This window comes from Tarenaya hassleriana, unplaced genomic scaffold (genome assembly GCF_000463585.1).
Source record: "Tarenaya hassleriana unplaced genomic scaffold, ASM46358v1 Cleome33, whole genome shotgun sequence".
NCBI classification, from domain to species: domain Eukaryota; kingdom Viridiplantae; phylum Streptophyta; class Magnoliopsida; order Brassicales; family Cleomaceae; genus Tarenaya; species Tarenaya hassleriana.
Window position 1 is genome coordinate 232,379 of NW_010966459.1, and position 16,554 is coordinate 248,932.

Sequence of the window (16,554 nt, forward strand, 5' to 3'; positions counted from 1 at the left end):
TCGTGTAGGATACGAAATGATACTGTAATAATTCCTATTTTTCTTATTTTGAATAGTAATGGAAAGGGTTACAATATAATTTCCTTTGTACTCAATTACAATTTAATCAATAGACAAAATAACATTTATATCATATAAAAATCGTTATTGCGACATATAAAAGCAACAATGAGCCCGTAAGTCATACGTGGACTGGGCCCAAACTGGGATTGGAACTTGGGATTTGGGCTTTATCGCGTTACAGCGAGGAGAGGAGAAAAACGCTGAGATTATTTCTCCGCGAATCCGAAGTGTGGAGTGCAGAGGAAAGTCGATTGTTCGTCCTTTCTCCGGTGTGATCGGCGTCGTGATCTTTTCGTTTGAAGAAGAAATGGTGGGTCTTTCTGAAAATAATACTCTGTTGCTTCTATTTTCTTTTTGTCGATTCGAATTTGTTCTTCCTGTAAGATTAGCAATTCCTTGGGATCGGGCGAGGGTTTCCGCTGTTAAGCGACGATTGCGGTTTGGGATTCAGGAAATATGAAAAAGGAATTGCTAATGCATTCTGAAAAAGGAATTGCTAATGCATTCTGGGTTGAAGAAATTAGGGTTTTTGTAGATTCAATTTTTAGGGTTCTCGTCGGGACCGGCATAATTGCGTTAGGGTTGAAGATTTGGCAAGAAATCGAAGCCCTTTTCGCTGATTTAGGTTTTCTAAGAGATGAAACTTCATATTCCGTCTTCAAATTTAGCTAATTTATGAATTTGAATTGTTACGAATTGCTTAGTTGATGATGTGTGGCTGTTCATACGTGTTGAATTTTCATGTGGGCAGTCGGGTATGTACAGAGGTGTTTCAAGGAAAGAGAAACCCAGACGTCACCATGGATTGACACAGCAGAAGAAGCAAGAGATCAGAGAAGCTTTCGAGCTATTCGATACAGATGGATCTGGCACTATCGATGCTAAAGAACTTAACGTTGCTATGAGGTATATTCTGGATTTGTTATCAGTGTTGTTCCTTCCTACTTCTTTCAGATTCACTGATTCGAAATTATGGAAATGTTACTAAATATCACTCTGAAATTTCCATATGATAGGGCTCTCGGTTTTGAAATGACCGAAGAGGTATCGTATATCTTTCTCTGTTTCTTCGGATCTCCAGCTCGGGTTTTCCTCTTTCCTTGTCATCCTGGTATCCGATACTTCTGTTTTGATTCCCACCCGTCGTATCATATTGTAGCAAATCAACAAAATGATAGCTGATGTCGACAAGGACGGAAGTGGAGCTATAGATTATGATGAGTTTGAACATATGATGACTGCAAAGATTGGTGAAAGGGACACAAAGGAAGAGCTGTCCAAGGCGTTCCAGATCATTGATCTGGACAAGAATGTGTGTACAACTTAGTTCCATTTTTGTTGGGGATGTTCCTTATTACCAAGAAAAAATAACTCAGGCTGGCTTCTTTTTCTTATGTTCTTGATTTTGCAGGGGAAGATATCTGCTGACGATATCAAACGCATAGGAAAGGAATTAGGCGAAAAATTCACAGATGCTGAGATCCGGGAGATGATCGAAGAAGCTGATCGTGACCGTAAGTCTAAACCCTCTTTTCTTGTTCCCTTGCTTATCATAATAGTAGCATCACTGCTCTATGATATGATGATTGTTTCTTGAAAATCTAGCAGCTTTATTTGCTGAAAAAAACATGTTATTTCACTGGAATATCCATATATAATGGTGTTTGCTTTCTTAGCATGCTTGAATTGATTCTTGAAACGGACGATTTTTCTTGCGGGGAAAAATTGCAGATGATGGAGAGGTGAACATGGACGAGTTCGTAAGGATGATGAAGAGAACTGCGTACGGGTTCTAAGAGCGATACCATGTTGTAATAATACGTACATCCTACTGTTCAAGATACATGCTCTTACACTATGTATGCAAGCACTCGCTATCTTCATGATTAGTATAACTTTTGAAATGCAATCTCTCTCTCTCTCTCTCTCTCTCGTTCGTCATGCTCTACGTCAAAGGGCGTCGTGACGTGAAATCATTGAAATGGTCGCTTTTGTATGAGTCGGCAAAATTTGTCGGCGAAAAATTAAAAGTTGCATGATTTTGGTCACTACGGACAGCTTCGGATTGGTTGCCGACGAGGACAGTAAGAAGGCCAAGACCGTCGATAACGACGAAAGTGTAAAATACACGCGCGAGTCAACTCAAAAGGAGAGTTCTAAAAGTAGATACATGCGCCATACATATATGTATATGTCGATTTCTTTTTTTTTAGAAAGAAACTAAAACTCTAATCTTAACAACAATTAGATGGCCCCGTAAAGTTTGGGATGTCAATGTCTGGAATATGCTGTGTAATTAGCTGTGTGAATAGAAAAAATCGTTCATAAAGAAATGGTCCTAAAGTTGTGGGTGCGTTGCATTATTGCGTAATAGAACATAGGATATTTTGTGTCCGACGTAGTTTTGGTGCTCGTGTGAAATCACACGCTCTCTTGCCAGATGGGTCTTCTGAGAAGAACGCTTCAAAATCCGACCCCACATTGGATTCAGATTTGGATTCTAAAAGACATGCCTCATCCTCTCATATAAAAAGCTTAAACCCTTAATTTTTTATTATTTCAAATCCATCATTCCCTTTCTTGCTCCCGCCCTCACAACAACAGTATGGATTTTCCCGGAAATAATCCATCTTCTAGGAAGAATGGAAACTTAGCCCCTATTCCTTCTTCTTCCTCCTCTTCTTATCCTCTTTCTTGTACTTCTGCTCCTTTTTCTTCTTATTTCCAGCTGTATGACCACGAGATGATAGATTCTTCACGAAACAACCCCTCTTCTAGACAAAACATCAGCTGGGTCCCAACTTTTCCGGATCCGTCTTCGTCCTCTGCCTCTGTTGGATCATCATCATCGACCTTGTGGTCGCCGCATTACATGGCACGATGTGAGCAGGAGAATGAGATCATGGTCTCTGCCTTTATAAAGGTGATATCCGGCACTGCATGTGAAACGCCGTCACCACTGCCTTTGACCGCCATGGCAGCACCTTTCGAGATCATGGGTTCGGAGGAGAAGCACGATGGTGAGGTGAAGTACAAAGGAGTGAGGCGGAGGCCGTCGGGGAAATGGTCGGCGGAGATATGGGATCCACGTGGCAGATCTAAGAGGTGGTTGGGGACCTTCCCCACGCCGGAGATGGCGGTGCGTGCTTATAACGAGGCGGCGGCGGCTCAGTTGGCGGCCGCCGGAGACAGACGCCTCCCGGAGGCGAACCCACCGTCGGAGAATCAAACAGCCGGTGACAATCAAGAAGAAGACGATGGAGAAGGTTCATGGTGGCAGAATTTTGATGTCGATGAGATGAGAAGATTGCTTGAAATGGATTGAAAAGTGAAGTAAATATATATAAGTTCATATATCGATGAACGAGGGCGTGACGTGTGTACGTATTATAGAATGTTTTACGCATTCAATCTCTGTGGATTCGTAGTGTTTAATAGCGGGTGAATGGGTGAATTGCGTTTCAGTTATATACGTAAAATCGTTGAGTTGGTATCATGGCAAGAGTGTGTTGACTTTTTGACTTTCGAAGTTCAGTATACTCTTGAGATGAGACCTAATAAGACAAAGCCGAAATTTGCTTGGCTTTGAAATGAAGCACGTGATTTTTATTGTTTTTCTCTCTCTCGTTTTTGTCTTTCATTATTGATTATAAAGGTGGGCTTGAAAACTTTGATTTCGTTTTGATCTGTCTAGCCATCTTGGGTAAAGTTTAATCATATTTTTGTTAAAAAAAAAAACACTATGACAATGTATGTAATCAAATTTAAATGGGCTGTGAGAATATGATTGTTTTATTTTCCGTTTCGAGCAGGTATGTGATCAAGTTTAACGAGTAATAATATGGATTAAACTCCCACTAATTATTAGCGAGCGCTAAATAAAAGAACCCACAACCTCCTGTTAATTAAGATCAAAATGTAACTCCCGTTTGCGATTAATTAGTGTTGTAAGTTTGTAACCTCTCTTTTTTTCTTGGATGAGTTGTTGGAAAATATCCTCTATAATTTGTTACGTGCTTTAATATGCCAAAAAGCAGATGCGTTAAGAAGAATATGTGTGTATAAAATAGCATATCCCCTAGTCGACGAACCAATGATTATTATTTAATTAAAAAATCAGCATATATAAAGTTATAGCAGAAGTTTTGTTCAACCATCTACGATTATGAGCACGGCTCGGCGGGATTTTCGTCACGTAGACAAATATGTGCTATAAATCATATGTGTGTGTATATATATATATATATGTATATGTATATATGAGCATGTATAGTTGTGTTACATATTACTTGTGAAAGTGTATCTCTTGGAGCAAGAAAACAGAAAAGAGGTTATGAAATCTTGCATGGGAGAAAGAGAAGAGATGATGGGAACATAAAGCCTATCGAACGTTTACAAGTTGAGGCTATTAGAAGAAATAATTAGAAATAAATTGGCAGCTTATCCCTAATAGTAGAAATAATTACCATTAATCATTTCCACCTATTAATTACTCGTAACTCACAATCTCACCATCTCCAAGAGACGTAAGTAGTCACTTCCCACTTCTCTCATCATGAATACCTCTCCCTCTCTCTATACACACACATGCTTATACATTCCAATGCATATATATGCGCACATGTACACGATTCGTTTTCTTCCTCAAATTTCGTAAGAACACTGCGAGCTCTCTCTCTCTCTCTCTCTCTCTCTCTCTCTCTCTCTAACATTCTCTCTCTTCATCTCGCTCTCTCTCTCTCTCGAAATGGCTACACCGATAACCGGCTGGTCTGAACATTACGAGTGCGAGCTCTTCTCCAAAGAGGAAATTTCTTTTCCGTTTCCTAACCAGCCATTTTCCTCTGATGATTACAGGTAGTTCACTTCACCATTTTGCATGTTTTGTCCATTTAGATTCAGAGTTATAGTTCTGCCCATTACTCCGTAACATTTGATGTTTCTTCATCCTCTCTCTCTCTCTCTCCAAAAGAACGGTGCATGCCAATCTACTTCAGAGAAAGAAAGAACATAACGTACATTGACAGAAGCAACAAATCGTTTTTTTATGCTCATGATGAACATGTTATAATTTCAATCAAAGCATATTATAATTTCGAATGCATTATACAAAAGAAAAAGAAAAGAGTTAATCTGTTTTTATGATTATGGGTGTGTTTTGTCACGTGGTGCAGTGCGCTCGTTATTAATCCTTTCGGGGACTGGACAAATGGAGTTTGTGCTGAAGATGACTTTGGCTTCGACGCTATTCCCTTCACCACAAGTTTTGCGATTGATAACATTTTCCCCGCGCCACTTGAACTCGAACCAATATCTCAGTTGCCTCAAGGTAAAAATGTACATGTATATACACATGAACATGTATCATAGACCTAACATGCATGCATATATACGTATATAACTTGTCTCAGGGTCTATATATAGACAAATGTTTACATATATATAGCATTTATAGGCCTATAACATGTGTATATATATGTATGTAGCACTCATCAGATCATGCTGGGTTGTGATGTAGATTTAACGGGTTATCCGGCCGAGCCCTACGGAGACGAGCTCTCAGTACTGTTTCAGGAACACAACAAAGAAGAAGATGGTTGTGTGTTGGAGAAAATCGAAGAAAACATGAGGAAAGAGTCGGCCAAGACCAGAAAAATCAGTAAGAGATGCAAGGATGATACGGACAGTACGAACATCTGTCCTGTTTCAAAGATGTTGACGAGGGAAATAATCTCAAGGTACTTTTATATGCCGATAACTCAAGCAGCAAGGGAACTGAACATAGGCTTAACTCTCTTGAAGAAGAGATGTCGTGAATTGGGTATTCGTCGTTGGCCTCACCGCAAGCTCATGAGCCTCCAAACCCTAATCAGCAATGTCCAGGTAATTAAACGTTAAATCAGATTTCGTATATGACTATATATATACACACACACACACACTATACTGCGTGCGAACCATGTATGTATGTATAGGAGCTGGGGAAGATGGAAGGGGAAGAGAATGGGGGGAAACTGAGGAACGCAGTGGAGATACTGGAGAAGGAGAAGAAGAAGATAGAGGAGCTTCCAGATATGGAGTTTGAGGACAAGACTAAGCGCTTAAGACAGGCATGTTTCAAAGCTAATTACAAGCGGAAACGTCTCATGTCCTCTGCCTCATCATCTTCTTCCTTCTTCTGATGGCGGCTTTCATCTCTTCCTCTTTTTTCGTTTTTTAATTTAATTTTGTGGGTTTAATGGTTGTTTTAGGGCCATTCTCATGCAAATACTAACGGATCTCGGACTTTGTCATGTAATGGATCTCGTATCTCATCGCTTATCTCTCCCACTGTTTCATTTTTTTTTTCTTTTTAAGACCAATGCCTAAACACTGTGTGTTGTCCCCGATTAAGGAATATATGAAATTAAAATATTAAATACGAAAAATACAGCTTCATCTTTAAACGGAGAACTGGTCTGAGCATTTTAGTGTCATGTTCACGGTGAGGGAGAGAGATGCAGAATGAGATTCAATCTGGACCGTTGAAAAAGAAACAATATACGGACCGTTGGATTTAATAATTTGGGCTTTAATCGGCCCATTAGGCCAACAAAATGGATCCAAACCCTTCTCGCCTTTCGGATAAAAACCATCGTTTGATCCGGAAAAATCACCCAGATAACCCATTTGGGTCGCATCTATTTCAGTGTACACCATCCAAAAAAACAATTTTTTTTTTCAATTTTAACCCACTTTTCGGTGGGAAAAGTCTAAAATACCCTTTTCGTTTTATTTTTTTGTGACTTTATTACGACTAACATATAACTGATATATAACTAAAAATAAGACAGATGATTTTTTGCCACCTTTTTTAGAATCAGTTGTAACTATATTTAGATTTAATTACGAAGTCGTAATAACGAAATTGTTTTCGAACGGATAAATATCGTAATTCATTAAGAGTAATTTTGTCTTTTCGTAGGAAAAAAAATGTGTTATGTTTTCGATGGTGTACAGATGAAATAGATGCTATCCAATCCAATCAAGTGGGTTATTTGGGTAAAAAAAACCGTTTGCTCGTCTCTGCGAGGCATCTCTCTCTCGAGTCGGAATCATTGCCCCTACTCCATGATTGGCCATGTCCGGCTTCCGGCTGTCCCCGATCCCCTCCAACGCATCGAACCTTAAACCTAGATCTGATTTCCTCGCCACAAATTCGTCCGCAGGTCCTTTCCTGTCTGCCACCATAAATCTGCTACGGTCACGAATGATGGAATTTGATTGGATCGTAGAATCTCCCTGATCAAAAGATAAAAAGCTAACGATCAATCCCGGATTCAATCAATGGTAATAGGAAATGAACAACCCGCGGAGTAAGACAAATTCAATGTGGTCGTAGAGGCGAATTAGGGTTTCCTATGTATTCATCAGTTCGATGGAGCAGAGAATGCAGGTGAAGCGATGCGTAGGGTACCTAGGTTACCTCCGCTGGCGAGCGCATGATAAAGACGACGGTGGCTAACGTGCGCCGCGAGGGAGACGACGAAGCAGAGGGGGCGGATCGTCGGGCAGAAAGCCTCACTACTAATTCTTTCTTAGTCGAGTTTTGAGGAGAAGATAGTAAAACAAAAATCGTATGAAGAGGAGAGAGAATCAATGTCCATTGTCTGACAAGGTCCAACGAAACATAAAGACAAACTCTTTCGTCACTTGACATCTCTCTCTCCTTCTCCCCAAGTTCATCCATCAATGTTTGGTACCGCTTTCAACATTTCTAACCTCTACCATTGCAATCCATCCGAGAAAGTCCGTATCTTTAGTTCCATTGACGCAAATGCTGCCGTCTGTGTACAAGGTTGCAGCAGAATAACGTAAGTCACATCATCCAGTTCCAAACTATAGTTCTGTTCCCCAGAGAATGTGGAAAAAAAACGTGTTCTATACACAACTCTACAATGATTCTGTAAAGACCAGGGAATCCGAAAAAAAAAAAAAAAAAATCGATGGAAATGGATTGTTCTTTCATTCGAGACGCTTCAAGAATAGCATGGGAATGAACTTCCGCCGTCTTCCCCTGCTATTGTATACTCTCAGAACCATACACGAACACTGTGTTCCTGGAAATAAGCTGGCACATTTACATACATCAGATGTGGAAAAAAAAGACCATCTCAATTTTTATGCGTTCCTCAATCTTCTTCTTCTTCTTCTTCTTCTTCTTCAACGGTTGGGAGTGTACCCTCTTTTGCAAACCCAGGGTTTAGGAACTTAGCCACAAAAGCCCACAGCTTATAAACATCTTCAAAGTTTGTCAAGAACCCGAGAGAAGCTGTGACTACCTCCACTCGTATAAACCCGTTTCCCACCGGCTTCCACACGCTCGAATCTTCTTTCCGGCTATCCAATATCCTTATGTGACTAAGGTAACCAATGCCAAGTGAAATGCATTCTCTTTCAGCTAGTTTCTGCACTATCTCGGGATGAACCATCTTACCGTTCACATCTCTCACGTTGAACGCCACCGATGACCCACGCTCGTATTTTATCTTTGGACCATAGATCTGAACAAGATTTAGGTGCCCTCTTTCTGATTCTGAACTAGGCAGCCTTAGCTGGAGCAGAGAGGTCACGAGCCAGTTTAAGAGAAATCGGAGTCTTGTGGTGGTTTTGTTGAGGCCCAACATGTTAACATGATCGAGGTGCCTGCAAATTACCTCGGGTTCCCTGCTCTCGTCCCATTCTTGTCCATCGCCGTAATCTGGATTGCTCCCATATTCATCTTCATCCTCGTCACCGAGACTGATGGCTGACGGTTCTCCAGGTTCAAAACTATGTCTGGCCTGATCTTCTAATGTAAAAGATACTCTTCGTTTGCTGGGATGTTCATCTTCATGAGCAAGAAGAAGCCTCCCACCATTGTATCTGCTCTTGTCCCTTCCTCCTAACAACCTAAATTCACCCTCGGTTTCTCTTCTTATTGCACTCTCTTTGATTTCAGAGGTTGAGCCATTTTCCACTGAATGAGAAGGAACTGGCTCGTCGGTTTCTCCTTCTTCAATCTCATGAACCTGCAATCCACTTATGTCTCTTTGGTTAGCTCTGTCTGATTTATCTTCTTCGACATTGCCCACTTCTTGTGAAACCGATAAAACAGCAGCATCAAACGAGAGGACATGGTCGCCACCATTTTGCCCTGCATTTGAATCTTTGCCATTACTGTTACGTTTCGATGCCGGTTTATGAGAAGCCCGTTTCTGGATGAGCTGACCAGCATTATCAGAACCAGCCGGACTCTGACCCAGATCAATCCAGAACGAGTTGTCAGAAGACTCGTCCTCGCTGAAAACTGGACTTTTAATCAGTTCCCCGACAGAGATACTCTCAGTTTCTTCCTCGAATATAGTGCTGGTACCATCTCTATCAGAACCAACGTCCTGACTCATTTCTGTCTCGTAAACATCCTGCACTTGAGCTGAAGTGAATGCACCAGAAAACGCAGGCATTTGAGAACCTTGGCGATTTCCCGAGGCCTTCTCGCCATTTATGGCAACATCCTGATCTTCAATCCCCATCAAATCTTCCAACCCGTCCATGGAACCGCTGAGATACAAAGGATAGTGGGGTGTGATCTTCACGATACCCGAACTAGTTTTCCCAGATTGACTCTGTAAGCCACTCATCACAGATTTCTTGATCAAGAGACAACCAAATCCAGTCGGGTCATACCCAAAAACACGATAAAACGAAGTGATGATAAAGTCCGGACGGAACAGAGATAACCCAAGGGAGTCCATATCTTTAGGACCCAATGCTCCAGCATCAAGAAGGACATGCCAATTGTTCTGCTGAGCCAGTGCCATCCATTGGTACGAGTACTTAGAACCCGTGACCCGAGATTGAACAGGAAACACAAACAAACCGGTTGCAGAATCCTTCTTCCTCTTCTTCTTACTCAAGATTTGCTTCTTCAGATCCATGGAACAGAGCCGAAGGGTTGGCCACTTGAACCAAGCGCTAGAAACCTTGGCACCTTTCTCCCGGGCACTCTGAGCCATCCAACTCACCGATTGGCTCTCGTGATCAAACATTGTCAGAAGCTTCTTGTTCGTGTGGAACGGATATGACTCAGCTAGCAACTTGAATGCAGAACCACGGCTAACCGTAAACACGAGACCGTACTCACTCTCAGGAATGTTCAAGTAATCCATTATCCTAGTCTTTATGTCATGTTCCACAGTTCCAGGCTCAGCACCACCGTAAAGGGCATGATTGCTCAGATTCGCAGTTATCTCCGACAAACTAAACGTGCAAGAATCCCAATAACGAACTGTCTGAACGTACGAGAACAATCCGAATCCACAATAGTCAAGGCATACCTTTGGCAGCGATAGTAAGTGGCAATACTCATCTTCCCTCAACCGATCGATCTTTTCAGAAGATCGATACTTTGGGTACATCGTAAGGAACGTGCTGAAGGCTCCTTCAATGGCGGGCAATGCTTCTTCCGACTCGAAGGTTCTCTGAGCCGCGAGGGCCGTGGCTCGCAAGAACTCGTGTTGAGCGTTGAGCCGTGCGAGTGATCTGGACCGCCCGAGGCTCTGGTCATGTGGCTCGTCATCTTCGATGTCTTGGGATTTGACGAGCAACCCATCTTCCGATGCTTCTTCTAGAGCCTCTCGGAGTCTGGTTTCATGGAGTTTTCGCTGCGTCACGGCCGTTGACTCGGACCCATCTCGTTTCCTGCTGCTCTTCTTGTCCAGCACCAGAGCTGCACAGTGGGAAATGGGCTTCCAAAGCGAGAGATGCATGAATGAATTCCCCAATCGTACGAGTTCAAACCCTAATCAGATAAGAGTAAGATTGGCTTTGCTCTCAACGCAAGAGGAATAAAAGCTGGGGACTTTAGTCCATACGGCAAAAACCCTGTCCCAAACCTGCTTCTTTTCCGATACCCTAATCCAAAATTTCAGAAAAGAGAGGCAAAAAAAGGTTTCCAATTTGGAATTCTCAGATGATAAGAAAGAGAACCCAGGAGGCAAGCCGATATTTCCCCTAAACTGGATTCAATTTCAAACCCAAAAAGGGAAAAAAAAAAGGGAAAGAGAATCTCTTGCCACAGATCAGGTAAAAAACCAAACTTGAACAAATAGAACACGATGGAACCCCCCAGAATTCGGTAACAGATCAGAAAGTCAAAACCCTGGTTCCGGCTCTATCAGAGAGAGCGAGAACAAGACACAGACGGTAACAACCAGAAACCACCCAAACAGATCTCTCCGACAGAAATCCAGAACTGAAATGCAGAACCAAGGGCTTCCAACGGAAACTTTGAGAATAATACCTGTTTCCTCAGAATCTAATGGCGTGATGATTCGCTTCTGAAACTCGTAAATGAGCTTCTCTCGCTCCCTCTCCCACCCCTTCAACCAAACCCTGTCGAAGAGAAAGTTAAAAGGAAGAGAAATCAAAGCAAAGCTAACCCCTTTGACATCAGATCCTCACTTGACAATTGCCAACACAGAGCACTAAAATCCAATAATCGCAAGCAACAAGAACATAGAAATCTGAGTGTCCGTTTGTAATCTCTCTCTCTCTCTCCTCTCGGAACCTATCATGATCATCCTCCTTTCACGAACAGTGAGCAAAAGTCATTGACTTTCCACAACAACATGAGCCTTATTTTTGCTGTTCCGACAATCTTTTTATTTTTCTTTAAATCAATCGAATCCACGTAACGTTGGATCATTTGAATTAAAAATTCAATGTCAGATCTTTGCTGATTGGCGATATTGGGACCCACGAAAGCTTTCTCTTTCGTGTTTTTTTTTTCCATTTTGTCTGAATTTTGTAGCTAAAGAGTCAAAAAGACTGGCAAGAAGCTGGCCCTCTGATACCATACAACTGCCTAAAGAAAAACGATAACCCTTCCTTTTCCAAATACATATCATTTTAGAAACTTTTTTTTTTATTAGATGCATGTCATTTTACATTTTTTAGGCAATTTATTTTTAATAAAGTTTTCAATTTTACCCTTGTTTAAAAACATCTCATTTCATTAGATCATTAATAAAAATGTGGTTTATTAAAAAATGCGGTTTAATAAGGATATATATTTTTTAAATTTTTTTTAAAAAAAACTATGATAAAATCTAGAACACATTTATTTTGAAACGGAAAGAGTATTCCAAAATTATTTGGTGTCTTCAAAATCGATATTTTTTTACTCCAAAACATTTTCCAAAACACTTTAAAATAAATTTTTATTTAAGGTGTCTTGGAAATTGTTTATTGTTGTAGATAACATTTATTTAAAAAACAGATTTCTCGTATTCATAAATTACCTCTTTTTCATAAGTAATCATCCATGGTTATCTATTCTTTTGTAGGTCGTGTAAGATTATATTTCTTTAAACTGGCACGAAGAATCTGCCCGCACCAAACCAGTCAGTAGTAATAAATGTCCAATTTTATTGATCCAACTTACCCATTTATGAAGGTATTTATGGCATCACATTTATCTCCAAGGCATAGCCGACCAAAAATATAAAAATAAATAAAGATAATCAGAAAGAAAATCAACGGGAATAAAAAAAAATATTAAATACAGTAGGTGATGTGAGACAGGTGGTTGGGTTTGTTTATTATCCATAACCATAACATGTGGCTCCACACCACGATTAGAAAATTTTACATTTTGATTAAGTTAAAGTTAGGTGTATATATATATAGGGTACCTATTTTCGATCTGAACTATTCTAAATTTTTGAATAGTATTATTTTTAGAAAATTAAATTTTCCAGAATCGAACCGAACCGAATTTTAGAAAATTCCGAAGAATCGAAATTTTTTAAAGAAAATCTATCTTTTTTTAATAAAAACCGAAACCAAACCGAACCGAATATAATATAAAAACTGATTGGTATCTATTTTTGTAAAACCGAAAAAACCGAACCGATCCATTCTCGTTCCGCACCCGATCCGTTTCCCGAAAGGCCCACTCCTATTTATATATATATATATTATATACACACATACACCTCAAAAGTCTCTTGCCATGCAAGTATATTTCGTTATTCTTACCTCAAAAGTTGCAGTTGCTATATTCAATATGGAATGGAGTAATAATTAACAACGATAGAGCACAAGAAAGCTACAATTGCACAAAAATATGTTATAATTATTTTCGGTACCCAATTCAAGCATTGTCTTGCGAATATTTTGAAATTTTACTTTATATATATATATATATATATGTGTGTGTATGTGTGTATAGACGTTAGAGTAATAATGTTGGAAAATGGAATGCAACGTGCACTCAATCGTTATAGAAGACAAGCCACCGGGAGCCAACCAGCTTATACTATAATGATATCATTAGTCAACCATCATGAAATTACATAATTACCCTTCGTCAAGTCATGCCATCCTTTGGCTTTTTCATGCGGCACGATATTCTCGACGTTAGAAGTCAAATGAATTTATATATAAAAAAAATATTATAAAAAAAACCTTATACTCTTTCTTTTTTTGTTTCCATTTCGCATATGGTATACTAAAATATTTATATTTTTTTAATTTAATAGATAGTTTATCAATGAATGCAATCATTTACGCCTTATCTTGCCTACAAATAATTCTTAAAACACCTTTAACAAAATAATAATAATTCTTAAACACTCGAAAAGCTTTGCTTTCTCTATGGCATTCGTTAAAATTGGAATAGGATATATAAATATCTGAAATTTAGTAATTGTAATATCAACAATAATAAGAATAAGACGTGCAACACAAAGCGATGTGACGCTCACTTATCAGTCGCAATGAACGATGGAACTCTTTTGGCACAATTGTTGTGTATTATTTGTTCGACCTTTAATTATTGGATCGCTTTATTTATTTTATTAACATTATTATCTAGATTGTCTTTTTTACATTGGACATATGGTGGATTATTATGATTTAGGTGCCCATGCAATAAAGTTTACTTCAGCTTTGATAATAATTATTTTTTTTAAAATAATGGGATGTTTCGTGCGATACGCACAATAACAACCACATGGAACAAAATGAAAAGAGACACATTCATTGTTTTGGCTTTTTTTTAAAAAAATAAAGGACGATCATTACACGTTCCTTTACGTCCACTAACACGTAAAATCACCAATCCATGCATCTTTATTTCAACTCATCCGTTCCTACACTTCTTTATTTTGGCATATTGTATTTTGTAATCTCCTTATGCATAATATATATATATATATATATATATATTATATGAAGTGAGAGAATGCCATGCAATTTTAAAAGGCTACGTAATTTGGATGTTTCAAATTTATACCAATAGTCAAATAGGCCATTCATTTGGTTGGCCCGTCTATTGGTAAAACCTACAAACGTAAAGTTCAATTGAAATTGTAAATGGTCTCGGAGTTTTAGGCCTCCATATAAGCCCAATGGATCCCTTACGTCGCTACAAATTTAAATTTTATAATGTTTAAATACATATCGGCCATAGTTAAATTTTTATTCAGGACGGATGCTTTTGTCATTTCCTCGCATGATTAATCTTGTTAACAGAAACTTAATTACGAAATATAATGTTCAATCATCCTGGATAACAAAGTTGTATATAATTTGATCTAATTGGAACTTATCATATAAAATTTCTCTTTTTTTTAATATCCGGGGTGAAAATTGAATTACAAAACTGTGATGGGATTGGGCCCATCGGGCCCATTTGTTAAGCACAGAGAGCAAGGAAGAGATCCATATTCGCATATGGATACGTATCCGCCGCATCACACAAAATGACAAAAGTACCCCTTACATAGACGAGTCACGAGGAGAAACGCGAGGCAATTGGGGGTTGGAATGACAGAAGTACCCCTAGAGAGAGAATCGTGGAAGTGGAAAAAGACAGAGGAGAGGAGGAATATATATAAGACCAAGAAGAAGAAGAAAGTGTTTCTGATTTCTGAATATGAGACAACTGAATCTGATACGACTCGTCTTGATCTCGTAAGCGACAACACTGAAAGCACGACTGCACCAATATATACGCAGACACACACAATGCATGCATGCATGCATACACACATAACGTATACGTATACATATACACATATACAGAGAGAGAGAGAGAGAAGAGGGGCGGGCGTGAATCTCACACTGTGATAGTATAAGTCCCCTTTCCGAGCCGACAAGCTCCAAGCCTTTGCCTTTCAATCTCTTTGACCGTCCTATCTGTCCTTCCTTGGCAGCATTTCCCTACACTTTTCCGTGTTATTCGGCACGTGATAACTGAACATGTTTACTGATACAGTTTTATTCTCTCTCTCCTAGTCTTACATTGCGGGGTCTATTTGCCACTTTCATAATAATATCGTATCATAAACTAACCAATAAGATCTAATGGCTTCCGTGGCATAGTTGTGGCCAATGAATTGGACCAAATCCCACGTCCTTCTTCGATTTGAACAGCTTATCGGCTACTGCCATGGAATCGGAAATACATTTTGAAACCCTACATATATATATGTCATCTTTCTGTATACACGTCGAACTATATATTATTCTCCAGAATGCAATACTTTTTTGACCATTTAATATACATCAATATATAAAATATACTAACCACCATACACACACACACACACACATATATATATATATATATTATTGTTAGTATCTTGTCGACTTGTTTTTGAATTCTGATTGAACTATTGTTGGATTGTTTTTTTCTTGTTTTGAAATCATACCAATAGTTTTCTTATTTAGTTTATGATATTTAAGTTTTATATGTTTATTTTTTATTTATCATTAAATGAGAAATTAATAGAAATAGAAAATATTATATATATCTTTAGTTCGATCAATCGACTCGTTCAACTCAAAAAATTAGCGAGCGAGATGAGTCAAAGTTTTATTGACTCGTTAAAAAATGAACCGAACTGAGTCGAGTTGGCTTCACTGTTCACCAAAAACCTAAAAACACAAAAAAAAAATTAGTTAAAAAAAAAAACGAAAGAGAGAGAGAGAGAGAGAGAGAGAGAGAGAGAGAGAGCGTGGCCTCTGATAAACCCAACAAAGACTGTCAAAAGTCTGTATTTGCTCCCCTTCTCTCCTCATATCTATCTGCGCATGTTTCTCTCTCTTTCTGCCTTGCCTCCATTTAAGCAACAAAAACCCAGAAGCTCCCTATCCACACTCAAAGTTCCAACATTTCATCGCCAAGCTCTCCTCTTTCTTCCTGACAAGCACTGTCTCCGAAAATGCCACTAGAATCCGGTGAGACGCGGCGAACGGTGCCCAAGCCCCACGGTGGAGCAGGCTCTACGCCGGCGGATCAGGAGCAGCTTCCTTGCCCTCGCTGCAACTCCACCAACACCAAGTTCTGCTACTACAATAACTACAACTTCTCACAGCCCCGCCACTTCTGCAAATCCTGCCGCCGCTACTGGACCCACGGCGGCACCCTCCGAGACATCCCCGTCGGCGGTGGCTCCCGCC

The 16,554-nt window shown here is 39.5% G+C and overlaps 4 protein-coding genes across 5 annotated transcripts; 3 read left to right on the forward strand and 1 right to left on the reverse strand.

Annotated features, from left to right (window-relative positions):
• The first annotated feature begins 173 nt into the window (after positions 1-173).
• Positions 174-1,952, forward strand: LOC104821257 (probable calcium-binding protein CML20). Its single transcript, XM_010552064.2, has 6 exons — positions 174-373; positions 815-969; positions 1,080-1,107; positions 1,223-1,375; positions 1,475-1,577; positions 1,795-1,952. The coding sequence occupies exons 1-6, from the start codon at positions 371-373 to the stop codon at positions 1,857-1,859; spliced, it is 507 nt and encodes a 168-aa protein (XP_010550366.1). The 5' UTR covers positions 174-370; the 3' UTR covers positions 1,860-1,952.
• LOC104821258 (putative ethylene-responsive transcription factor ERF121) lies at positions 1,952-4,099 on the forward strand. Its single transcript, XM_010552065.2, has one exon. It carries the CDS (start codon positions 2,669-2,671, stop codon positions 3,386-3,388), a length of 720 nt encoding a protein of 239 aa, XP_010550367.1. The 5' UTR covers positions 1,952-2,668; the 3' UTR covers positions 3,389-4,099.
• A 1,443-nt stretch (positions 4,100-5,542) lies between these two features.
• On the forward strand, positions 5,543-6,341 carry LOC104821259 (protein RKD1-like). Its single transcript, XM_010552066.1, has 2 exons — positions 5,543-5,946; positions 6,039-6,341. The coding sequence occupies exons 1-2, from the start codon at positions 5,563-5,565 to the stop codon at positions 6,243-6,245; spliced, it is 591 nt and encodes a 196-aa protein (XP_010550368.1). The 5' UTR covers positions 5,543-5,562; the 3' UTR covers positions 6,246-6,341.
• Positions 6,342-7,912: 1,571 nt separating this feature from the next.
• LOC104821260 lies at positions 7,913-11,825 on the reverse strand. 2 transcript variants are annotated; one of them, XM_010552067.1, is made up of 2 exons: positions 11,387-11,825; positions 7,913-10,885 (listed from the first exon to the last, which is right to left on the reverse strand). In XM_010552067.1, the coding sequence occupies exon 2, from the start codon at positions 10,851-10,853 to the stop codon at positions 8,235-8,237; it is 2,619 nt and encodes an 872-aa protein (XP_010550369.1). In that variant the 5' UTR covers positions 10,854-10,885; positions 11,387-11,825; the 3' UTR covers positions 7,913-8,234. The 2 variants fall into 2 exon arrangements, with proteins under 2 accessions (XP_010550369.1, XP_010550370.1); XM_010552068.2 differs by lacking the exon at positions 11,387-11,825 and having other exon boundaries at positions 7,913-10,344; positions 10,422-10,554.
• Between the last annotated feature and the right edge of the window lie 4,729 nt (positions 11,826-16,554).

Coding starts and splice junctions, on each gene's coding strand:
- LOC104821257 (XM_010552064.2), top strand. Junction 970..1,079: donor GAACTTAACGTTGCTATGAG/GTATATTCTGGA, acceptor TCCATATGATAG/GGCTCTCGGTTTTGAAATGA. Junction 1,578..1,794: donor CGAAGAAGCTGATCGTGACC/GTAAGTCTAAAC, acceptor GAAAAATTGCAG/ATGATGGAGAGGTGAACATG.
- LOC104821258 (XM_010552065.2), top strand. CDS start 2,669: ATGGATTTTCCCGGAAATAATCCATCTTCTAGGAAGAATGGAAACTTA.
- LOC104821259 (XM_010552066.1), top strand. CDS start 5,563: ATGCTGGGTTGTGATGTAGATTTAACGGGTTATCCGGCCGAGCCCTAC. Junction 5,947..6,038: donor CCCTAATCAGCAATGTCCAG/GTAATTAAACGT, acceptor ATGTATGTATAG/GAGCTGGGGAAGATGGAAGG.
- LOC104821260 (XM_010552067.1), bottom strand. CDS start 10,853: ATGCATCTCTCGCTTTGGAAGCCCATTTCCCACTGTGCAGCTCTGGTG.